At 39.1% G+C, this 25,986-nt stretch overlaps 2 protein-coding genes across 8 annotated transcripts in view; one reads left to right on the top strand and one right to left on the bottom strand.

Annotated features, from left to right (window-relative positions):
• LOC123512075 (peroxisomal acyl-coenzyme A oxidase 3-like) overlaps positions 1–25,986 on the top strand; it is a 97,508-nt gene that overhangs the window by 19,995 nt on the left and 51,527 nt on the right. The window lies entirely within an intron of this gene.
• The window catches only part of LOC123512072 (neprilysin-like), a 63,209-nt gene that overhangs the window by 22,064 nt on the left and 15,159 nt on the right, over positions 1–25,986 (bottom strand). For all 7 annotated transcript variants that reach the window (XM_045268254.1, XM_045268255.1, XM_045268253.1 and 4 more), the window contains 4 exons: positions 11,587–11,739; positions 11,285–11,371; positions 9,647–9,771; positions 1,961–2,156 (listed from right to left, as the gene is read on the bottom strand). In XM_045268254.1, coding sequence (XP_045124189.1) covers positions 1,961–2,156; positions 9,647–9,771; positions 11,285–11,371; positions 11,587–11,739 — 561 coding nt within the window. The remainder of the gene's footprint in view (positions 1–1,960; positions 2,157–9,646; positions 9,772–11,284; positions 11,372–11,586; positions 11,740–25,986) is intronic.

Genomic DNA, 25,986 nt, shown 5'->3' with positions numbered 1-25,986 from the left:
ACCACAGTGTCACCCCTGTTCTAACCCCTGTACCACTGTGTCACCCCTGTTCTAACCCCTGTACCACTGTGTCATCCCTGTTCTAATCCCTGTACTACTGTGTCACCCCTGTTCTAACCCCTGCACCACTGTGTCACCCCTGTTCTAATCCCTGTACCACTGTGTCACCCCTGTTCTAACCCCTGTACCACTGTGTCACCCCTGTTCTAACTCCTGTACCACTGTGTCACCCCTGTTCTAACCCCTGTACCACTGTGTCACCCCTGTTCTAACCCCTGTGCCACTGTGTCACCCCTGTTCTAACCCTTGTACCACTGTGTCATTCCTGTTGTAACCCCTGTACCATTGTGTCACCCCTGTTCTAACCCCTGTACCACTGTGTCACCCCTGTTCTAACCCCTGTACCACAGTGTCACCCCTGTACCACTGTGTCACCCCTGTTCTAACACCTGTACCACTGCATCACCCCTGTTCTAACCCCTGTACCACTGTGTCATTCCTGTTGTAACCCCTGTACCAGTGTCACCCCTGTTCTAACCCCTGTACCACTGTGTCACCCCTGTTCTAACCCCTGTACCACTGTGTTACCCCTGTTCTAACCCCTGTACCACAGTGTCACCCCTGTTCTAACACCTGTACCACTGCATCACCCCTGTTCTAACCCCTGTACCACTGTGTCATCCCTGTTCTAACTCCTGTACCACTGTGTCACCCCTGTTTTAACTCCTGTACCACTGTGTCACCCCTGTTCTAACCCTTGTACCACTGTGTCATTCCTGTTGTAACCCCTGTACCAGTGTCACCCCTGTTCTAACCCCTGTACCACTGTGTCACCCCTGTTCTAACCCCTGTACCACTGTGTCACCCCTGTTCTAACCCCTGTACCACAGTGTCACCCCTGTTCTAACCCCTGTACCACTGTGTCACCCCTGTTCTAACACTTGTACCACTGCATCACCCCTGTTCTAACCCCTGTACCACTGTCATCCCTGTTCTAACTCCTGTACCACTGTGTCACCCCTGTTCTAACCCCTGTACCACTGTGTCACCCCTGTTTTAACCCCTGTACCACTGTGTCACCCCTGTTCTAACCCCTGTACCACTGTGTCACCCCTGTTTTAACCCCTGTACCACTGTGTCACCCCTGTTCTAACCCCTGTACCACTGTGTCACCCTTGTTCTAACCCCTGTACCACTGTGTCACCCCTGTTCTAACCCCTGTACCACTGTGTCACCCCTGTTCTAACCCCTGTACCACTGTGTCACCCCTGTTCTAACCCCTGTACCACTGTGTCACCCCTGTTTTAACCCCTGTACCACTGTGTCACCCCTGTTCTAACCCCTGTACCACTGTGTCACCCCTGTTCTAACCCCTGTACCAATGTCACCCCTGTTCTAACTCCTGCACCACTGTGTCACCCTTGTTCTAACCCCTTTACCACTGTGTCACCCCTGTTCTAACCCCTGTACCACTGTGTCACCCCTATTCTAACCCCTGTATCACTGTGTTACCCTTGTTCTAATCCTTGTACCACTGTATCACCCTTGTTCTAACCCCTGTATCACTGTGTTACCCTTGTTCTAACCCCTGTACCACTATGTCACCCTTATTCTAACCCCTGTACCACTGTATCACCCTTTTGCTATCCCCTGCACCACTGTGTCACCCTTGTTCCCCTGCACCATTGTGTCACCCTTGTTCTATCACCTGCACCACTGTATCACCCTTGTTCTATCCCCTGCACTACTGTGGCACTCTTGTTCTATCCCCTGCACCACTGTGGCACTCTTGTTCTATCCCCTGCACCAGTGTGGCACTCTTGTTCTATCCCCTGCACCAGTGTGGCACTCTTGTTCTATCCCCTGCACCACTGTGGCACTCTTGATCTATCCCCTGCACCTTTTGAAGACCTTTAGATAGCATGGTGATGACACAAGCTACAAAACACAATGTTATAACCTGTGCATCGCGAGCTTTGACGTCTGGAGCCACAGCCTGCAGGTAGAGAACGGAGGCGGTGTCTTCCATGAGGGCAATGGCAGCGTTGAGACAGTACTCTGGATTCCCCACACTGGTCTCCACCGGCTCTATAAAGTCTGTGTAGATACGCTCGGCCCACAGCAGCAGCAGGATGTTGTTCATTTCTTGTGGGCTTCTGGATTAGATTATGTTTGGTTTGATTACCTTAGTTTAAATAGAGTTCAGTTTCATAAGGGTTTGGTTAAGTTAAGTTGTGTTGTTGAGAAGCAGAGGTCTTGTTTTGTATTCAGTTCTTAATTTGGTTTGTATTCAGAAAAGCTTTGTTCTCTCATTGGCACTATTTTCAAATGCCACAGAGATGATTAACTGTATTTTTAAATGTTTGTTCTGTTTATGTGAGTGATAGATGAAAAACTGAAAATAAATAAGCATGTTTCAGTGTGGGACTGCCACATATAGCCCTGATGATTTCCTGCAGCTTTCCATGTTTCTTCATGTTCTTGTAAGAGACAAAAGTGAATGACCGAAATATTCATTAATGAAGTTGTAAGTGGCAAGTCAATAGGGAGCTTTGAAAGAAGCTCAGACATCATCATGGATGGTCAGGTAAGGCACTGCAACATGTAGACTTTGTGGCTTCCCATACCATTCAAACAAAGGATTCAAGCAAACCAAAAAATATTAGTAAATTTGACAGAGAAAGTTAGCAAACAATGCCAAATGATATTGTTAGCATTTTGTTTTCTTCCTGCAGATGTGTAACTGTGTGTATGCATTGCAGAGTGGCTTTTCTTTAAAAGCCTTTTATTTTGTGTTTTAAATATGAATTATTTGGGTTGATATACTATGCAGTTGTATAAAATTGCAAATTTCTTTAATGTGGTTCTTGCACTGGGAAGTTTGGCCACCTTACTTTAGAGTGACGGATGAATGGAATAGACTCACTATTTAGATTGTAAGTGCTAAGTCAATAGTAAGCTTTAAAAGAAGACTGGATATTTTTATGGAAGGGGATGATGGTGTTTCAAAGTGCAGTGTGTGTGTGTGTGTATTTACCTAATTGTATTTACCTAATTGTAACATACGGGAAAAGAGCTATGCTCGTACTGTCCCGTCTCCATATCTACTAATGTCCAGCTTTTTCTTAAAATCATGAATATTCCTTGCGTTGACCACTTCCACGTCTAAACTATTCCATGCTTCCACCCTTCTATGAGGGAAGCTATATTTTTCACATCTCTCCTATAAGTGGCCATTTTTAGTTTTTTCCCATGCCCTCTCGACATTCTTTCATTCCACATACACAGATCTTCCCTATCCATTTTTTCCATGCCAATCATCACTCTGTATATTGCTATCAGGTCTCTCCTTTCTCTTCTGTTTTCCAGGGTCGGAAGTTGCATTCTGTTCAGTCTTTCTTCATAAGTCAAATCTCTTAAGTCAGGTTTCCTTATGTGTTTCTTTAAGTTCGGAGCCCACTGTATTGTTGCATATTCAAGCCTTGGTCTTATCATTGCAGTAATTATTTTCTTCATCATTTCTTCATCTAAATATACGAACGCCACTCTTATGTTCCTCAATAAGTTCAATTATTTTGTTTATATGTCTCTCTGGCGATAGGTCATTGGTAATTGTCACCCCAAGGTCTTTTTCTTCATGACTGGTTTTTATGTCTTCATTTCCTATCTTGTACATACTCCTGATTCTTCTTTCACTCTTGCCAAACTCTAATTTCTTGCATTTTGTCGTGTTGAACTCCATGTGTGTGTGTGTGTGTGTGTGTGTGTGTGTGTGTGTGTGTGTGTGTGTGTGTGTGTGTGTGTGTGTGTGTGTGTGTGTATTTACCTAGTTGTATTTACCTAGTTGTAGTTTTACAGGGCCTGGGCTTTATGCTCGTGTGGTCCCATCTCCATATCTACACTTATCCAATTTTTCTTTAAAACTATGTACACTCTTTGCTGACACCACTTCCTCACTCAAACTGTTCCAAGTCTCAACACATCTTTGCAGGAAACTAAATTTTTTTAACATCTCTCAGACATCGTCCCTTCCTTAGTTTCTTACTATGCGATCTTGTGCTTCTAAAGTCATATTCTTCTCTCAGGATCAGTTTCTCATTATCCTTCTACATCATTATCCTATTACAAGTTAATCAATTTATAAACTTGTATCAGATCCCCTCTCTCTGTTCTCTGCTCCAAGGTTGGTAGATTCATTGCCTTTAGTCTCTCCTCATATGCCATCCCTTTAAATTCTGGAACCATTCTTGTAGCCATTTTTTGTAGTCTCTCTAATTTTCTTATGTGTTTCTTTTTATGGGGAGTCCACACAACTCCTGCATATTCCAATCTAGGTCTTATTTTAGTACTTATCAATTTCTTCATCATTTCCTTGTCCATATAGTGAAATGCTACTCCAATATTCCTTAGCAAATTATACGTCTCTCTGAAAATTCTATCAATATGGCTAACCGGTTGATTATTTTCTTCCATTGTCACTCCCAAGTCCTTTTCCTTTTTTACTTTTTCTAGTTCTACTCCATCTCCCATCTTATAGATTCCCACTGGTCATCTTTCACTTTTTCCCATTTCCATGACATGGCTTTTGTCCACATTGAATTCCATCTCCCATTTTTTGCTCCATTTCCAGATCTTGTTTAAGTCTTCCTGTAGTATTTCACAATCCTCTTTTTGTTTAATGACTCTGCACAGTTTCGCATCGTCCGCAAACAGATTTATGTAGCTGTTCACTCCCTCTGGCATGTCATTTATATATACGAGAAAAAGTATTGGTGCCAATACTGACCCCTGTGGCACTCCGCTGTCTACTGTTCTCCACTTGGACTTCATATCTTTAACTATCGTCCTTATTTCTCTCCCCCTTAAGTAATTCTTCATCCATCTCAATGTGCTTCCTTTTAAGCCACCCTTCTCCTCTAACTTCCATAGTAATCTTTCATGTGGCACTTTATCAAAAGCCTTTTTTAGATCTAAATAAATACAGTCAACCCATCCTCTCTCTCTTGTACTTTATCAACTATTCTAGAGTAGAAACTCAATAAATTTGTCACACATGACCGACCTTTTCTAAAACCAAATTGGCTATTTGATAATATTTTGTTGTCTTCAAGAAACTCGATCCATTGCTTCTTTATTACTTTTTCACACATCTTGCATATTACACTAGTTAGTGATACCGGCCTGTAATTTAAAGGTTCTTCCTTCCTTCCGCTCTTATATATGGGAACCACCTCAGCTCTTTTCCACTCTACTGGCACTGTTCCATTTTCTATTGAGCATTTTATGATGTTGTATATTGGACTTGCTAGTTCTTCCCTACATTCTTTCAGTATTCTGCCTGAGACTTCATCCGGTCCCATTGCCTTTTCCTCATCCAATTCCATCATCAACTTTTTTATTTCAAGCTTGGTTACTTTAATCTCTTTCATATAGACAGTCTCTATTACCCTGTGGTCTTTCAAATTTGGATTCCTCAGTAAAGACCTCATGAAATTTACTATTTAACAGTTCTGCCATACTTTTTGGGTCTTCCACCATTCCGTTTTCTCCTTTTAACCTTTCTATTGTTTCTTTTTGTCTTATTTTTCCATTTATGAATCTGTAGAACAATTTTGGTTGTTCTTTACATTTTTCGACAATGTCCTTTTCATAGTTTTTTCTTCTTCCTTTCTCACCTTAGCATATTCATTTCTTGCTGTTTTGAAGTTTTCCTTATTTTCTGGATTTCTGTTTCTTCTCCACCTTTTCCATGCTCCATCTCGTTTCTCCTTTGCCCTAGCACATCTTGCATTAAACCAATCTTTCTTTCCTTCTTCTTTAGGTCTATATTTCGGAACATATTCCCTGACCCCAGTTTTGTATATTTCCAAAAATAAGTTATATTTCTCTTGAACCGTTAATGAGTTTTCCATCTCCTCCCAGTTTACGTTTTAAAATAGTTCTTGAGATTCTCAATATCAGCCTTTCTGTAATTTAATCGGTCTCCTTTGTATGATTCATCTCTATCTTCCTTTCCTTCTTCTATATCCATCTCTAATATTACATGGTCACTCTTTCCCAATGGGCACTTGTATCTTATATCATCGTTAATTGGTATATCCCTTGTAAAAACTAGGTCTAATCTTGCCGGTTCATCGTTTCCTCTGAATCTTGTGTTTTCCTTTACTCTTTGGACCATCAAATTATCTATCATTAGGTTCAGGAATCTATCTCCCAGGCATCTTCCCCCATACCACTTTCATAATTTTCCCAGTCTACCTCCTTACAGTTGAAATCTCCTATCAATATCACTTTTCTCCTTTCCTTAATGATTCTTGTAAGACTCCTTATTGTGTCATCTATCATGTCTCTATATTCTTGGTTAGTCCATGAGTTTGTTTTTGGTGGCACATATGTTCCAATGATTGTTAATTCCTTTTTGTTAATATGCATCTTAACATACAGTATTTCTGATTTTCCTTCCCCAAACTCCACTTGATTTACCACTATCTCCTTCCTTAACATCATCATGATTCCTCCTCCTCCTTTACCCACTCTGTCTCTCCTCCATATATTATACCTTTTATCTATGTCTATTTTTATTGCCTCATTTAACTTTGTTTCCACCAGGCATACAATATCTGGTTCTTCTTTCTTTATGTAATCTCTTAATTCTAATTTACTAGATAAAATCCCATCTATGTTTGTATACATCATTTTTAATCTTGTTCTTATCATTTTTAGTTAAACTTGCTCCATTCTTTTCTCTTCTATCTCTTTTATATATCATTTCCTTATCCTGTCTCCTATAATTCTCCAAAAAAATGCCTTCTTCTCCTCCTCTGACCTTTCATTATTTTTTTCTCTTGCTTCTGCCACCAGTTCATTGTGTCTCTTCCTTTCCTCCTCGTTTCTATTTTTCTTTATATATATATCTTTGCAACCTTCTGTTTCTCTGAGTTTCGTTTTTCTATATAGTACTTCTTCTGCTGCTGCTTGTGATTTTAGTAATATCTTAATTGGTCTCACTGTTCCTTCTTGATATGGTCCCATTCTATGGATTTCTTCTACTTCCTCTTCTAAGTTCTGTCTATCCTCGTCATTCAGATGTTTTAGTAGGTCTTTTACTGATTTCATTTCGTCTTTTCCTTCTTGGTCTATATTTAACATTTTTTCTTTCAGTCCAAAAATAATTACACTTCTTTTTTCCGCAATTTCTCTTACTAAATTTTCTTTTTTCTTGAGGACTCCTATCATTTTGCTTGTCATATTTTCATCTCTTTCTTTTAACTGTTCTTGAAATACTTCTTGAAATGATTCCTTGTCTTTCTTATCTTGGATTCTCCATGCTTGTACTTCTTTTTTAATCATGTCTTGTACTCTTTCTTCTTCTTTCTTAACTAGATCTTTTAGCTTTTCTTTTTCTTTCTTGGCTTTACCGAGTCCTTCTTCCATCAATTTCTTATAGTTCGCCATTTGCACTTTTAGTTCTTCATTTTCGGTTCTTAGCCCGCGTCTCGTCTGTGTCTGTGAAGTGTGTGTCTGTATTTACCTAGTTGTAGTTTTACAGGGCCTGGGCTTTATGCTCGTGTGGCCCCGTCTCCATATCTACACTTATCCAATCTTACTTTAAAAGTATGCACACTTGTTGCAGACACTACTTCTTCATTTAAACTGTTCCATGTCACAATGTGTGTGTGTGTGTGTGTGTGTGTGTGTGTGTGTGTGTGTGTGTGTGTATGTGTGTGTATTTACCTAATTGTATTTACCTAATTGTAACATACGGGAAAAGAGCTATGCTCGTGTTGTCCCGTCTCCATATCTATTAATGTCCAGCTTTTTCTTAAAATCATGAATATTCCTTGCGTTGACCACTTCCACGTCTAAACTATTCCATGCTTCCACCCTTCTATGAGGGAAGCTATATTTTTCACATCTCTCCTATAAGTGGCCATTTTAGTTTTTTCCCATGCCCTCTCGACATTCTTTCATTCCACATACACAGATCTTCCCTATCCATTTTTTCCATGCCAATCATCACTCTGTATATTGCTATCAGGTCTCCCTTTCTCTTCTGTTTTCCAGGGTCGGAAGTTGCATTCTTTTCAGTCTGTCTTCATAAGTCAAATCTCTTAAGTCAGGCACCATTTTGTTGCAGCCCTCTGTACTTTCTCTAGTTTCCTTATGTGTTTCTTTAAGTTCGGAGCCCACTGTATTGTTGCATATTCAAGCCTCGGTCTTATCATTGCAGTAATTATTTTCTTCATCATTTCTTCATCTAAATATACGAACGCCACTCTTATGTTCCTCAATAAGTTCAATACTTCTCCAATTATTTTGTTTATATGTCTCTCTGGCGATAGGTCATTGGTAATTGTCACCCCAAGGTCTTTTTCTTCATGACTGGTTTTATGTCTTCATTTCCTATCTTGTACATACTCCTGATTCTTCTTTCACTCTTGCCAAACTCTATTTTCTTGCATTTTGTCGTGTTGAACTCCATTTGCCATGTACAGCTCCATTTCCATATTCTGTCCAAGTCTTCCTGGAGTAGTTCGCAATCTTTGTCACATCTCACTTTTCTTAACAATTTTGCATCGTCTGCAAATAGGCTCACATAACTGGACACCCCATCCACCATGTCATTTATGTAGACCGCAAACATTACTGGTGCCAACACTGATCCCTGTGGAACTCCACTCTCCACCAATCCCCATTCTGATGGTCTGTCCTTAATTATTGTTCTCATTTCTCTTCCTACCAAAAGTCTTCCATCCATTTTAGTAAACTGCCATGCACTCCTCCTACCATTTCAAGTTTCTAGATCAGTCTCCGGTGTGGTACCTTATCAAAGGCCTTTTTTAAATCCAGATATATTCCATCAGCCCAACCATCTCTTTCCTGTATTACATCTATCACCCTCGAATAGTAACATATCAGGTTTGTCGTGCATGAACGCCTTTTCTAAAACCAAATTGACACTCACAAAGTATGTCATTTTTCTCCAAGAAGTCTGTCCATCTATTCTTCACCACCCTCTCACACATCTTAGCTACCACACTTGTAAGTGACACTGGTCTATAGTTCAATGGGTCTCTCTTGTTACCTGATTTATAGATTGGGACAATGTTAGCTCTTTTCCAGTCTTGGGGCACTACACCTTCCCTTAATGAGGCATCAATTACTTCACAAACTTTTTCTGCCAGTTGCTCCTGCATTCTCTTAAAATCCATCCTGATACCCCATCAGGTCCCACAGCTTTTCTCACTTCTAAACTCCCCATCATGTTCTTGATCTCCTCCACAGTTACTTGAAACTCCTTCATAATCCCTTTCTGTTCCATTACCAGTGGTTTGTCAAAAGCAGTCTCCTTTGTGAATACCTTCCGAAAGCATCCATTCATAACCTCTGCCATTTCCCTGGGATCTTCACTGCATACTCCATTTACTTCTAAACTTTCAATACTTTCTCTATTTTTGATGTTGTTGTTCACATGTCTGTAAAAAAGCCTTGGTTGGTCTTTACATTTATCAATTATATCGTGTGTGTGTGTGTGTGTGTGTGGGGTTAGTCAATGAGTCAGTGGTATGTCACAATGGAGCCAGAGTGTTTCAGAGTGGAGTGTGTGTGTGGCAAGGGAACATCATGAACAGATCCAGACACTCACCTGCTATGCTCATACAGCACCTTAATTATGTTATCCAAGCCGCAGTATCTTGAAATTTCGTACGAATCAATGTTTGTATCACTGATGTTGAGGAATTTCATGAGCACTTTCTTCCAGTTGATAGGCTGCAAAGTGGAACTGTGTGTGTGTGTATATATATATATATATATATATATATATATATATATATATATATATATATATATATATATATATATATATATATATATATATATATATATATATATATATATATATATATATATATATATATATATATATATATATATATATATATATATATATATATATATATATATATATATATATATATATATATATATATATATATATATATATATATATATATATATATATATATATATATATATATATATATATATATATATATATATATATATATATATATATATATATATATATATATATATATATATATATATATATATATATATATATATATATATATACACACACAAATATTTATAATGCTATGAATATATAAGGAATAATTTACAAATCCTAACATTTACAAGGTATGGTCCATTAAATGAACCTTTTGGTATCTTTTAATGTGTACAGTATTTACTTTTTCTTTCTTCATTTCAATTTACAATTCATAATACATTAGTTACCAGTTGCAATCCATTAAACAAACTTTTATTCATCTCTTGTGTTATTAACTTTTCTTTTTGCTTCTCTTTTATTTATTTATTTATTTATTTATGTAAGAGGGACACTGACCAAGGCAAGAAGGAATGGAAAAGAGAGAGGTGGGGTCAAGAGGGTGGCAATCTCTCAAAGAAGGTGAAAAGCACATCCTGAATTTGAGGCTTGGTGAGTTGGATGGAAGGATGTGAATGACAGCAGGCATTTGCCCCTTCACTCCTTGTGTTGGCCTTGGCCAGTGTCAGCATTGTATCAGAATAAAAATTGCTTTGATGGACGGCAGCTTGCAAATGTTACAAACTGTAACTTGTAATTATTCACTGATTGATAAAGAACAAAAGTTTAAATGCTGCAGATTCCTCAAAGTTTGCTTAAATGGACCATACTTTGTAAACATTGGGAATTGTAAGTGATGATTTATCTTATTTATTGATTCATTTATTAAATTTATATATTATAATTTTGTTAGGTAGATTGCATGTCATGTGGGTGAATGAAGAGAAAGGTCAAAACTTAAGGTTAAAAAAGAGTTATGACTTATATTAATTATGTAATATGATAATTATATGAAAATAATTAATCAATTTAATCTGCCTAAGAAGACTTGTACTTATGATACTATAATTACTTAATGAATCATGGTTTGTAATTTTTTGGTATTGGGCAAGGCTAGCAAAAGTGGAAAAAATGGCCATTGAGAGTCTCACTCTCTAGAGAAAGGTAAAAAATAGGGCCATATTAAAAGTGGAGGATTAGTGAAGTGTTATAAAGCTTGCTTCTTGAAAGAGTTCAAGTCACAGAAAGGAGGAAATACTGAAGCTGGCAGGAAGTTACAAAGTATATCAGGAAAAGGAATGAACATTTGAGAATACTGGTTCACTCTTGCAATAAGGAGTTGGACACTGGACAGAGTCACTGTACTGTATCTTGAAGAAATAGTTTACTTACCGTGTCTTCAATATCAGTGACAAAATCAGTGGAACAAAAGTCTCTGTTAGCAAGGTCTAAGATGAGGTCTGGTACATTGGGCAGCTTCTGTAGAGAAGGAAGAGAGGTGATAACTGATGCCACCACCACCACCACCATCACATCCACCACCACCACCACCACCACCAGCATGATTGATTTCTTCCTGTCTTTTACTAAGCCTTAGTTTATCAAGCCTGAATCTGCTGCTGTTACTGCTGACCTGAATACTGTGGCTTAACATTTGGCTACACTACATTATAACCCGTTTCTTTAGTACTCACTTCAGAAAGCTCTGTCAAGAACTGCTTTGTGTTGCTTATAGTTTGATGCAACAGTGTCTTTGCATTCTCATCATTCAGGTCGTTCATGAGTTGCAGCCGAACCACAGCATCCTTCATTCTGACCAGTCTTGCCTCCAGTCCATCCCCACTTCCCTGCAAACAGAAAGGAATCACATACTGTTCTGAAACACTCGTGCATTGCACCTCCTGTACATTCAGAGGGCACTAGTTTGTGTGACAGATTTTAAGGATGATTTCATGGGTCAAGTAACAGAATGACAAGATTTCTATATCATTGACAGAAGAAGCACTCCTGAGAACCCAGCTCATGATCTGTGTAGCCTTTGAAAATTGGAGATTTCATTTTGTAATGAGGCATGTTAGGAGTGTGAGAGCAAGGGAAGAAGATTCATGAGATACTTCTGAGATACACAATGAATAATAGAGGACAACTAGATAAATGCACACACACACACACACACACGTCGATGGCGGACAGAGCAATCATCTCTAATTCTACAGTTACACACACACACACACAAAATGGATGGAAGACTTTTGGTAGGAAGAGAAATGAGAACGAGGGCGGATGTGGTCGCTGAGCTCCAGAGCAATCATCTCTAATTCTACAGTTACCATTGCCTAAGAGTAACCAAGGTGGGAAAGGAGCTCGTAATGTTTGTCCCGTCTCCATATAGTCATGTTAACTGTTGATTAGCAAAATAATGTCCAGGGAAGGTGAATATAAACTGTAGCCTGCGTTTGAGCCATCAGCTGGTTTGTTTACATCTGCGCAACATGGCGGCCGTGAACTCGAAAGATGAATCAGACTTCACAGGATTTCAAGGAATAATGGAGAAGAGCGTTTATGTGAAGAAAATTCTGGAGTTGGAAGGTAAAATTGAAAACTGTTTGAAAAGTATGGGGCCTGGAAACGAGTTATGACAATGTAATGAAAGAATGTGCCGATATGAAGAAGGAAAATGAAGTACTGAAAGAGGAAGTTAAGCTAATTAAAGTGAATTGCGAAAATGTGGAGAATCTCTAGGAAAAGTGATGGAGAAGCAGGCTGAATGGAAAAAGTCAGGAAGTGGAAAGAAAGGAGGTAAATTACAAAGTTGCAAGTCTGGAAAAGGAAATCAAAGAGTCTGGGAGAAAACTTTGGGCCTTGCTGAAATTATAGATCAACAGATCATAGAAGAGAAGATTGCTGAGAAAGTGGTGAAGGTTATTAAGTCAAATGAGACATTGGTGAGGGAAACTGTAGACAAAAAGAGATGTGTGGTGATATTTGGTGTGGAGGAGGATAAGACACCGAGTAAAATGGAGAGAGAGAAAACATAAAAAGGTGATAAATAATATCATTAATGTGGTGCAGGAGGAGGAAAAGACCTAGTACAAGAAATAGAGGACTTCCATAGAATTGGAAAGTTCACAGGAGAAGGTATGAGGCCAATAAGAATCAAACTTAAGTCACAAAAGGATGTAGATGAATTGGTGGAGAAGTCATGGAGGCTAGCCCAGCAGGAAACAACAAGGAAGATTTGGTTGAGAAGAGATCTCGGTGAAAAGGAAAGAGAAATGTTAAATGAGTTGAGAAAGGAGGCTTTGAAAAAAATGAAGAGAGGACAGAAGAGGAGAAGAAAGAGTTTTTCTGGAGAATCTTGGATATGAGACTGAGGAAGTGGTTCATAACCCAGAAAAGTACAGCAAGAAAGGACTAAAGAAACTTACGTATGAGCGGAATGTAATGTATTCCAACATAAATGGAGTGATATCGGGATTTTAGAACTCAACGATTACTTGAGGGACAAGAACCCAGATATTGTGGGTCTTACTGAAACAAAACTGAGAGAGGGAGAAGACCTGATGATGGTTGGAGAAGGAAATATAATGTTTGGAAAAGAAATAGAGTAGGTAAGATGGGAGGAGGAGTGATGTTGCTGGTTAAAAAGATATAAAGGTGGATCAAGTGAAAGAAGGTATGGGAAAGGCAGAAGTGCTAAAGATCAGAGCAGAAACTAATGAAGGAAAAAGAGGCACTACATAGTGGTGTACGTACCACCTAAGACAAATGCATGGTCAGTACAGGAATATGAAGAAATGATAAGTGATACAGGAACATGTCTGGAAGAAATGTTGGGTGGCTGTGAACGAACTATAATGATGGGAGATTTTAATTGTAAAGAGGTGTGTTGGGAGGACTGGTCAATGGAAGGATCAGAGACAACATGGGGAAATACACTATTGACACTGGCAATGGAAAATGTGTTAACTCAGTGGGTCAAAGAAGATACTAGGTTTGGAGGAGAGGGAGCATCGTCAAGACTGGACTTGGTCTTTAGTACAGAGCCAATGGTCATTGAGGAGAGTGATCATGCAGTTTTGGAGTTCAAGGTGATAGATGAAGAGAAATCTAGAAGAAATGAAGAATATAAAGTGGGAAGATGGAATTATGCCAAGACAGATTTTGGAAACCTAAAGAAATTCTTTCAAGAGACAAATTGGATGAAATTCAAGAGTGCTAAGGGAGCAAATGAAAAGTGGAAGGAATTTATAAAATATACAAAGAAGGTGAGAAAAATTTGTACCAATAAGACAACATAGAGAAGTTGGAAAGCAGGACTGGTTTAACGATAGATGTGAAAAGGCTAGAACAAGAAAAGAGGATGCATGGAAGAGGTGGAGAAGGAAAAGACGGATTAAGCAGTGGAAAGTTACAAAAGAGCAAGAAATGAATATGTGTTGATTAGAAGAGAAGAAAGAAAGAAACAAGAAAAGGATATAATTGATAAATGTAAAGACCAACCAAGGCTTTTTACAGACATGTGAACAACAACATCAAAAATAGAGAAAGTATTGAAAGTTTAGAAGTAAATGGAGTATGCAGTGAAGATCCCAGGAAATGGCAGAGGCTATGAATGGATGCTTTCGGAAGGTATTCACAAAGGAGACTGCTTTTGACAAACCACTGGTAATGGAACAGAAAGGGATTATGAAGGAGTTTCAAGTAACTGTGGAGGAGATCAAGAATATGATGGGGAGTTTAGAAGTGAGAAAAGCTGTGGGACCTGATGGGGTATCAGGATGGATTTTAAGAGAATGCAGGAGCAACTGGCAGAAAAAGTTTGTGAAGTAATTGATGCCTCATTAAGGGAAGGTGTAGTGCCCCAAGACTGGAAAAGAGCTAACATTGTCCCAATCTATAAATCAGGTAACAAGAGAGACCCATTGAACTATAGACCAGTGTCACTTACAAGTGTGGTAGCTAAGATGTGTGAGAGGGTGGTGAAGAATAGATGGACAGACTTCTTGGAGAAAATGACATACTTTGTGAGTGTCAATTTGGTTTTAGAAAAGGGCGTTCATGCACGACAAACCTGATATGTTACTATTCGAGGGTGATAGATGTAATACAGGAAAGAGATGGTTGGGCTGATGGAATATATCTGGATTTAAAAAAGGCCTTTGATAAGGTACCACACCGGAGACTGATCTGGAAACTTGAAATGGTAGGAGGAGTGCATGGCAGTTTACTAAAATGGATGGAAGACTTTTGGTAGGAAGAGAAATGAGAACAATAATTAAGGACAGACCATCAGAATGGGGCTTGGTGGAGAGTGGAGTTCCACAGGGATCAGTGTTGGCACCAGTAATGTTCGCGGTCTACATAAATGACATGGTGGATGGGGTGTCCAGTTATGTGAGCCTATTTGCAGACGATGCAAAATTGTTAAGAAAAGTGAGATGTGACAAAGATTGCGAACTACTCCAGGAAGACTTGGACAGAATATGGAAATGGAGCTGTACATGGCAAATGGAGTTCAACACGACAAAATGCAAGAAAATAGAGTTTGGCAAGAGTGAAAGAAGAATCAGGAGTATGTACAAGATAGGAAATGAAGACATAAAACCAGTCATGAAGAAAAGACCTTGGGGTGACAATTACCAATGACCTATCGCCAGAGAGACATATAAACAAAATAATTGGAGAAGTATTGAACTTATTGAGGAACATAAGAGTGGCGTTCGTATATTTAGATGAAGAAATGATGAAGAAAATAATTACTGCAATGATAAGACCGAGGCTTGAATATGCAACAATACAGTGGGCTCCGAACTTAAAGAAACACATAAGGAAACTAGAGAAAGTACAGAGGGCTGCAACAAAATGGTGCCTGACTTAAGAGATTTGACTTATGAAGACAGACTGAAAAGAATGCAACTTCCGACCCTGGAAAACAGAAGAGAAAGGGAGACCTGATAGCAATATACAGAGTGATGATTGGCATGGAAAAATGGATAGGGAAGATCTGTGTATGTGGAATGAAAGAATGTCGAGAGGGCATGGGAAAAACTAAAATGGCCACTTATAGGAGAGATGTGAAAAATATAGCTTCCTCATAGAAGGGTGGAAGCATGGAATAGTTTAGACGTGGAAGTGGTCAACGCAAGGAATATTCATGATTTTAAGAAAAAGCTGGACATTAATAGATATGGAGACGGGACAACACGAGCATAGCTCTTTTCCCGTATGTTACAATTAGGTAAATACAATTAGGTAAATACACACACACACACACACACACACACACACACACACACACACACACACACACACACACACACACACACACCGCTCCGTGGAGAACACTCTGCGCTCCGTGGAGAACGGACGTGCCTCCTGCGCATGAACGGCATCTAAATAACACTCCACACGCTAAGCAATGTGCTTGAGTGAGAATAGTTATTGCTATTGAGGGGCGACCAGAGCGAGTGAACGAGTGTACAGAATGAACGTAGCCTGGTGGCGTGTACATGGGAGTGATCGGAGGTGGGAGAACCTCCACACTCCAAACGACAGAGCGGGAACCTACAAAGGCCAGCCATAGCAGCCGCCAACGCATCCAACCACACACGTAACTACCAGGCCTGGCCCCCAGTGACCACACACCCACATGTTCCCAGGAAAAGTAAGGAAAAATGGATAGACCGGTAAGGAATAAATTACCAAATTCAAAAATATGTTGATGAGGCCCAGGGAGCAAAGCCAAAAGTGGCCAGTCAAAGCATGAGTCCAGCTTCAACAGGGGCAACATTGCAAGGTAGATTGGTGATGTTGGAGAACAGATTTGAGGAGTTAGTGAAGGAATTAAAAGTTCAGAGGAGTGAGGAGGAGCAGGATAGAGAATTCCGCAAGGCTTTGAAGGAAAGAGTTAAGAGACTGGAGGAAAATGAAAAACGATTGGTGGATGAGAATGCGCATTTGAAGGTGGAGGTTGAAAAATACAAGAGATGGTTGGAGGAGAAAATGGATAGAGTAGTAAAGGAGAAAGATGACTTTAAGGAAATGATTAGTGAGCAGAATGAAAGGCTTGAAAGGGAATGGGAACTGAAGAAAACACAATGGACTGAGTCGAGGGAAGCAGAGATGGTTGGATTACAAGAAATAATTAAAGATCAGTTGAAGGAAGACAAAAAAGAAAGGTCCAAGGAACTGATTAATGTAATGAAGAATAAGGAAACATTGATAAGGGAAATAGCAGAAAAGAAGAAGAGTGTGTTAATATCTGGGATGAAAGAACAAAATATAACATATAAGCCGAAGAGAATTAGGGAAGAATTGAAAACGGTAAGAGATCTGTTCAAATATCTAAATGATGATGAAAAAAAAGACCTACAAGAAAAAGTGGAAGAGATCCATAGACTGGGTCCGTATAAGGAGGGAGTGAACAGACCGATTAAAGTAGTACTGAAGTCACAACAATCTGCGGAGGATGTCCTATATAGAACATCAAAGTTAAGAGAGATAGAAGGTTGTAAAGAGGTGTTTGTGAGAAAGAATAGAAATGAGGAAGAGAGGAGAAGATATAAGGAATTGGTGGAAGAGGCAAGAAGGAAAAATGATGAGCGGTCTGAGGAGGAAAGAGAAAAGTTTTTTTGGAGAGTTATAGGAGAGAGAGTCAGAAAGTGGTATGTGGAAAGAAGAAATACGGAGGAACCCCTAGAGGGAGCAGTGGGTGGACCGTAATGTATACTAATATAGATGGGATACTGTCAAGTAGATTGGAATTGCAAGACTATATGATAGTGGAGAAGCCTGATATCGTGTGTTTGACTGAGACAAAATTGCATGAAAAAACAAAGATAAATTTGGATAATAAATATAATATATGGAGAAAGGATAGGAGAGTAAAGGTGGAGGAGGAGTTATGATTATGACGAAGAAATAAATAAATGTGGATAAGGTTTGGTATGGGAAGAACAACGCAGAAGTGATAAGCATAAGGATAAAAAGTGATGGAAAAGAATTAATAATCATGGTGACCTATGTCTCCTAAAACAAATTCTTGGACATTAAGGAATACGACAATATGATCAAGGATACTTTACAGAGTTTGGAAAGTGTATTATCTGGAAAAAGAAAGGTGATACTAGTAGGAGATTTTAATTGTAAGGAGGTGGATTGGGAAAATCTAGTAAGTGGTGTTGGAGAAGAAGCATGGGAGAGAGATTTCTTAATCTAATGATGGAAAATATGATGGAACAGAGGGTGAAGGAAAATACTAGATATAGAGGAGATGATGAACCGGCTAGACTGGATTTGGTGTTAACAAGAAAAGTGTACCTATGTGGAGATATACAATACAAGTGTCCTTTGGGAAAGAGTGATCATGTGGTTATGGAAATGCAGATAGCAACAACACAGCGAAGGAAGGACGAGACATACAGGAGTGGTAGATTGAATTATAGAAAGATGGACACAGAAAGTTTGAAAAATTATTTCAGAAAATTAGATTGGGAGGAGATGTTACAAATCAGAGAAGTGCAAAAGAAATATGAGATTTTTATGAAATATTATAAAGAAGGAGTTATGAAATTTGTACCAAAGTATAAACCAAGAGAGGAAGGAAGAAAGGATTGGTTTAATGCAACTTGTGTTAAGGCTAAGGAAAAGAGAGATGTGGCTTGGAAAAGATGGAAAAGAGCAGGAATATACTAAATAAGGAGAATTATAGAGTGGCAAGAAATGAGTATGTGAGGGTAAGGAGGAGGAAGAAAGAAAATTTGAAAAGATATTGTAGACAAGAGTAAGGAACATCCAAAATTGTTTTACAGGTTCATAAATGGTAAACTTAAAAGAGAGAGTCCATTGAAAGATTAAAAGGAGAGCAAGGGATAGTAGATGACCCTAAGAATATAGCGGAATTGCTAAATAATAGGTTTCAGCAAGTATTTACTAAAGAAACAATGTTTGTAAAGCCACAGAATGTACAAGGAAATGTGCACATGGAGGACATTAAGATACCTAAAAGGAGTTATATAAAATGTTGGAGGAACTTAAAGATGATAAAGCGATGGGACCAGATGAAGTTTCAGGAAAATTATTGAAGGAGTGTAGAGAAGAATTGATTGATCCATTATATGATATTATAAGGTGCTCATTAGAAACAGGGAAGTACCAGTAGAGTGGAAGAGAGCTGAAGTGGTGCCCATTTATAAGGGAGGCAGTAAGGAAGAGCCTCTTAACTATAGACCTGTGTCTCTAACAAGTGTGGTCGGTAAGATTTGTGAGAGGGTGATAAAGAAATATTGGATACGGTTCCTGGAGGATCATAAGTTATTATCGGATCATCAATTTGGCTTCAGGAAAGGGAGGTCATGTGTAACAAATCTACTGAGCTTTTATTCAAGAGTGGTTGACAAAATACAGGAGAGAGAGGATGGATGGACTGTGTATATTTGGATTTAAAGAAAGCTTTTGACAAGGTACCTCACGAGACTGTTATGGAAAGTAGAGATTTATGGAGGACTGAAAGGAAAAGTGTTAAAGTGGATGGAAAACTACTTGAGATGGAGGAGATGAGAACGGTAATAAGGGATGCAAGGTCGGACTGGTTGGTGGTGGAGAGTGGAGTCCCACAAGGCTCAGTGCTGGCACCAATACTTTTCCTGGTATATATAAATGACATGCCAGAGGAGTAAACAGTTATATTAATTTGTTTGCGGATGATGCGAAGTTGTGTAGGTGTGTGAAGAGTGAAGAAGATTGTGAAATTTTACAGGCAGACCTGGATAAGATTTGGGAGTGGAGCAAGAGGTGGCAAATGGAATTTAATCTGAGCAAAAGTCATGTGATGGAGATGGGAAAGAGTGGAAGACGGCCAAGAGGGTCATATAAGATGGGTGAAGAAGTAGTGTTGAAAAGGTGGAAAAGGAAAAGGATTTGGGAGTGATAATACAAGACCATGGGCAGTTTGAGGCTCATATTGATAAGATGTTTGGAGAAACGTATAATTTGATAACAAATATTGGATTAGCCTTCCATTATATGGATAAAGATATGATGAAGAAATTAATTAGTATGGTAATTAGACCAAGATTGGAATATGCTGGAGTGGTCTGGTCTCCTTATAAAAAGAAGCATATAAGGAAGTTGGAGAGATTGCAGAGAATGGCAACAAAAATGGTTCCGGAATTGGCAGAAATGACCTATGAGGAGAGATTAAAAGAAATGAATTTGCCTACCTTGGAACAAAGAAGAGAAAGAGGAGATTTAATACAGGTTTATAAACTGTTGAATGGACTGGATGAAGTGGATAATGAGCAAATGATGTTGAGAGAGGAAAACTTAAGTAGAACTACAAGATCGCATAGTAAAAAGATAGCCAAGGGAATATGCTTGAAGGATGTGAAAAAATATAGTTTCCCACAAAGATGTGTGGAGGTGTGGAATGGTTTGAGTGAGGAGGTGGTGTCAGCGAGGAGTGTGCATAGTTTTAAAGGAAAGTTGGATGTGTGTAGATATGGAGACGGGGCCACACGAGTATGATACCCAGGCCCTGTAAAATTACAACTAGGTGAATACAACTAGGTGAATACACACACACACACACACACACACACACACACACTAAAGAATCCAAATTTGAAAGGCCACAGGGTAATAGAGAGACAGTCTATATGAAAGAGATTAAAGTAACCAAGCTTGAAATAAAAGAGTTAATGAAGGAACTGGATGAAGAGAAGGCAATGGGACCGGATGAAGTCTCAGGCAGAATACTGAAAGAATGTAGGGAAGAACTAGCAAGTCCTATATACAACATCATAAAATGCTCAATAGAAAATGGAACAGTGCCAGTAGAATGGAAAAGAGCTGAGGTGGTTCCCATATATAAGAGTGGAAGGAAAGAAGAACCTTTAAATTACAGACTGGTATCACTAACTAGTGTAATATGCAAGATGTGTGAAAGAATAATAAAGAAACAATGGATCGAGTTCCTTGAAGACAACAAATTAATATCAAATAGCCAATTTGGTTTTAGAAAAGGACAGTCTTGTGTAACTAATTTATTGAGTTTCTATTCTAGAATAGTTGATAGAGTACAAGAGAGAGAGGGGTATGTGTTGACTGCATCTATTTGGATTTAAAAACGGCGTTTGACAAAGTGCCACACGCAAGATTACTGTGGAAGTTCGAGGTGAAGGGTGGCTTAAAAGGAAGCACATTGAGATGGATAGAAAATTATTTGAGGGGGAGAGAAATAAGGACGGTAGTTAAAGATATGAAGTCCAAGTGGAGAGCAGTAGAAAGTATTGGCACCAGTACTTTTCCTCATTTATATTAACGACATGCCAGAAGGAGTGAACAGCTACATAAATTTGTTTGCGGATGATATGAAACTGTGCAGAGTTATAAAGCAAAAGGAGGATTGTGAAATGCTGCAAGAAGACCTAAATAAGATCTGGGAATGGAGTAAGAAGTGGGAAATGGAATTCAATGTGAACAAAAGCCATGTCATGGAAATGGGAAAGAGTGAAAGACGACCTGTGGGAATGTATAAGATGGGAGATGGAGTAGAACTGGAGAAAGTCAAAAAGGAAAAGGACTTAGGAGTGACGATGGAAGAAAACAATCAACCAGTAAGCCATATTGATAGAATTTTTAGAGAAACATATAATTTGGTGAGGAATATTGGAGTAGCATTTCACTACATGGACAAAGAAATGATGAAGAAATTGATAAATACTATAATAAGACCCAGATTGGAATATGCAGGAGTAGTGTGGACCCCTCATAAAAAGAAACACATAAGGAAATTGGAGAGGCTACAAAACATGGCTACAAGAATGGTCCCAGAACTTGAAGGGATGACATATGAGGAGAGACTAAAGGCTATGGATCTACCAACCTTGGAACAAAGAAGGGAGAGAGGAGACCTGATACAAGTCTATAAATTGATCAACGGAATGGACCAAGTGGATAATGAGAAACTGATCCTGAGAGAAGAATATGACACCAAGCACAAGATCGCATAGTAAAAAGCTGAGAAAGGGAAGATGTCTGAGAGATATTAAAAATATAGTTTCCAGAGATGTATTGAGACGTGGAACAGTTTAGATGAAGAAGTAGTGTCTGCAACGAGTGTGCACACTTTTAAAGTAAGATTGGATAAGTGTAGATATGGAGACGGGGCCACACGAGCATAAAGCCCAGGCCCTGTAAAACTACAACTAGGTAAATACACACACACACACACACACACACACACACACACACACACACACACACACACACACACACACACACACACACACACACATATCAAATAGCCAATTTGGTTTTAGAAAAAGACGGTCGTGTGTAACTAATTTATTGAGTTTCTATTCTAGAATAGTTGATAGAGTACAAGAGAGAGAGGGATGGGTTGACTGTATTTATTTGGATTTAAAAAAGGTGTTTGACAAAGTGCCACATGCAAGATTACTATGGAAGTTAGAGGAGAAGGGTGGCTTAAAAGGAAGCACATTGAGATGGATAGAAAATTATTTGAGGGGGAGAGAAATAAGGACAGTAGTTTAAGATATAAAGTCAAAGTGGAGAGCAGTAGAAAGGGATCAGTATTGGCACCAATACTTTTCCTCATTTATATTAACAACATGCCAGAAGGAGTGAACAGCTACATAAATCTGTTTGCAGATGATACAAAACTGTGCAAAGTTATAAAGCAAAAAGAAGATTGTGAAATACTACAGGAAGACCTAAATAAGATCTGGGAATGGAGTGAAAAGTGGGAAATGGAATTCAATGAGGACAAAAGCCATGTCATGGAAAATGGAAAGAGTGAAAGACGACCCGTGGGAATCTATAAGATGGGAGATGGAGTAGAACTGGAGAAAACAAAAATGGAAAAATACTTGGGAGTGACAATGGAAGAAAACAATCAACTGGTAAGCCATATTGATAGAATTTTCAGACATATAATTTGGTAAGGAATATTGGATTAACAATTCAGTATATGGACAAAGAAATGATGAAGAAATTGATAAGTACTAAAATAAGACCTAGATTGGAATATGCAGGAGTTGTGTGGACCCCCCATAAAAAGAAACACATAAGGAAGTTGGAGAGACTACAAAAAATGGCTACAAGAATGGTTCAAGAATTTAAAGGGATGACATATGAGGAGAGACTAAAAGCTATGGATCTACCAACCCTGGAACAGAGAAGAGAGAGAGGGGATCTGATACAAGTTTATAAATTGATTAACAGAATGGATCAAGTGGATAATGAGAAACTAATCCTGAGAGAAGAATATGACATTAGAAGCACAAGATCGCATAGAAAGAAACTGAGGCAGGGAAGATATCTGAGAGATGTTAAAAAATTTAGTTTTCCGCAAAGATGTGTTGAGACTTGGAACAGTTTGAGTGAGGAAGTGGTGTCAGCAAAGAGTGTACATAGTTTTAAAGAGAAATTGGATAAGTGTAGATATGGAGATGGGGCCACACGAGCATAAAGCCCAGGCCCTGTAAAACTACAACTAGGTAAATACACACACATACACAGACACACACTGCGTAGTGTAGTGGTTAGCACGCTCGACTCACACTCGAGAGGATCCATGTTCGAATCCCGGAGGCGGCGAGGCAAATGGGCAAGCTTCTTAATGTGTAGCCCCGGTTCACCTAGCAGTAAATAGGTACGGGATGTAACTTGAGGGGTTTTGGCCTCGCTTTCCTGGTGTGTGGAGTGTGTTGTGGTCTTAGATCAGTCTATGAGCTCTGAGCTTGCTTCGTAATGGGGAAGACTGGCTGGGTGACCATGGTGAAAAATTACACATACACCGTGTGCATAGTTTTAAAGAAAAATTGGATAAGTGTAGATATGGAGACGGGCCACACGAGCATAAAGGCCAGGCCCTGTAAAACTACAACTAGGTAAATACACACACACCCACACACCGCATAGTGTAGTGGTTAGCACACTCAACTCACAATTGAGAGGGCCGGGTTCGAATCCTTGGAAGCGACAAGGCAAATGGGCAAGCCTCTTAATGTGTTGCCCCTGTTCACCTAGCAGTAAATAGGTACGGGATGTAACTCGAGGGGTTGTGGCCTCGCTTTCCCAGTGTGTGTTGTGTATGGTGTGGTCTCGGTCCTACCCGAAGATCAGTTTATGAGCTCTTAGCTCACTCCGTAATGGGGAAGACTGGCTGGGTGACCAGTAGGTGACCGAGGTGAATTACACACACACAACAAGACAATATAAACTTGGAGAAGAGAAGATTAAGAAGGTAAAAAGTGAAAAGGACCTGGGAGTTCTCATAACAAAGGAAATGTCCCCCAGTAAACATATAAATAAAATTGTTGGTGAGACCTACAACTTACTGAGAAATATTAGAATTGTATTATCATATATTAATGAAGATATGGTGAAAAAGTTATTGGCATGCTTGATCAGACCACGACTGGAATATGCAGCAGTACTGTGGTCACTTAACATGAGGAAGAATATCAGGAAAATTGAAAGGCTACAAAGAGCGGCCACCAAACTGGCCCCAATCTTGTCGGCTCTTACGTATGAAAAGAGACTGGAGAGACTGGAATTACCAACACTGGAGCAGAAAAGAGAAAGAGGCGACCTGTTGACCATCTACAGAATAATGAATAATATGGAGCTTCCCGATAGGATAGACCTGCTGAAGAGGGACACAAGGGACACAAGAGGATATGGACTAAAACTCACAAAAGACAACTACAGAAGAGACTTCAAGAAAAACAGCTTCCCCCATAGAGTGATAGATATATGGAACGGACTGGACAGAGAGGTGGTGTGTGCAAAGTCTATACACGACTTTAAGAGAACATTAGGCACGGTGAGATACAAAGACGGGACAACACGAGCATAGGCTCCCCTCCCTTAAAATACAACTAGGTAAATACATACACACATACACCAGGAGGTGAAGGAAGTGATTAGGCTGGGAAGGTACAGTGAAGGTGGTAAGAGACCAATGAAGGTGAAAATGAGATCTCAAGTGGCTGTTGAGGAAATTATGGTTAGAAAAGGGAAGCTAGCTGATGATGTTGATCACAAGGAAATATGGATGAAAAAAGATATAAACTTAGAGGAAAGGGAAAAGGAGAAAGTGCTAAGAAGTGAAGCTAAGAAAAAAATGAGAAAAGAACAGAGATAGAGAAGAATTTTTGTTGGAGCATTCTGGATATAAGACTAAAGAAGTGGTACCTAAGGAAAAAAGAGGAGGTCATGGAGGAGGTAATAAAGTAAGAGTGACTTATACTAACATAGGTGGGTTGTTATCAAGTATATTGGAAGTAAGGGATTATTTGAAAGAGAAAAAGCCAGATGTAATGTGCATCATTGAAACAAAACTGAAAAAAGAGATCCATGTCAACTTTACAGAGGAAGGATATAATACCTGGAGGAGGGACAGGAAGGATAAAGGGGGAGGAGGAGTGCTAATAATGGTTCGTGATAACATATGTGTGGAGGATGTGCAATATGGAGAGGATAAAGTGGAAGTATTGGGAGTAACAATCAGAACAGAAGATTTGAAGAAAAGAAAAATTATAGTTACACATGTTCCACCAAAGATTAATACATGGGAATCAGAAGAGCATAAAGATATGCAAAGAGAGGCAATAAAGTGCCTAGATAACATGATAAGAAGTGATAGAAGAATACTCTTAGTTGTAGACTTCAAGTGTAAAAACTAAACTGGAGAGAGATGGAAGTAATGGATGATGCTGGGCAGTAGAGTGAGAAAGTGTTACAGTTGACTATGGTTAATACAATGGACCAGTGGATGGAGGAGTTAACAAGAAGAACCATCGTTGCTTGACTTAGTCTTCACAAAGAAACCAGAGTCCCCTCCAATCATACAATACCTTAGTCCAATTGGGATAAGTGATCATGTGACATTAGAGATGCAAATGCAGGAGGAAGACGAGATAAGTTACAGAGAGGATTATAAAGGAGAGAGATTAAATTATGCAAGAGTGGATTTTGAAAAATTAAGGAATTATTTTGCTGATATTGAGTGGAGTAATATTATGTGCAGGAAGACTGTACAAGAGAATGATGACATTCTTACA

This window comes from Portunus trituberculatus, chromosome 32, assembly GCF_017591435.1.
Source record: "Portunus trituberculatus isolate SZX2019 chromosome 32, ASM1759143v1, whole genome shotgun sequence".
NCBI classification, from domain to species: domain Eukaryota; kingdom Metazoa; phylum Arthropoda; class Malacostraca; order Decapoda; family Portunidae; genus Portunus; species Portunus trituberculatus.
Note: the sequence above shows the minus strand (reverse complement) of the source record. Positions and strands in the feature narration are given on the sequence as shown.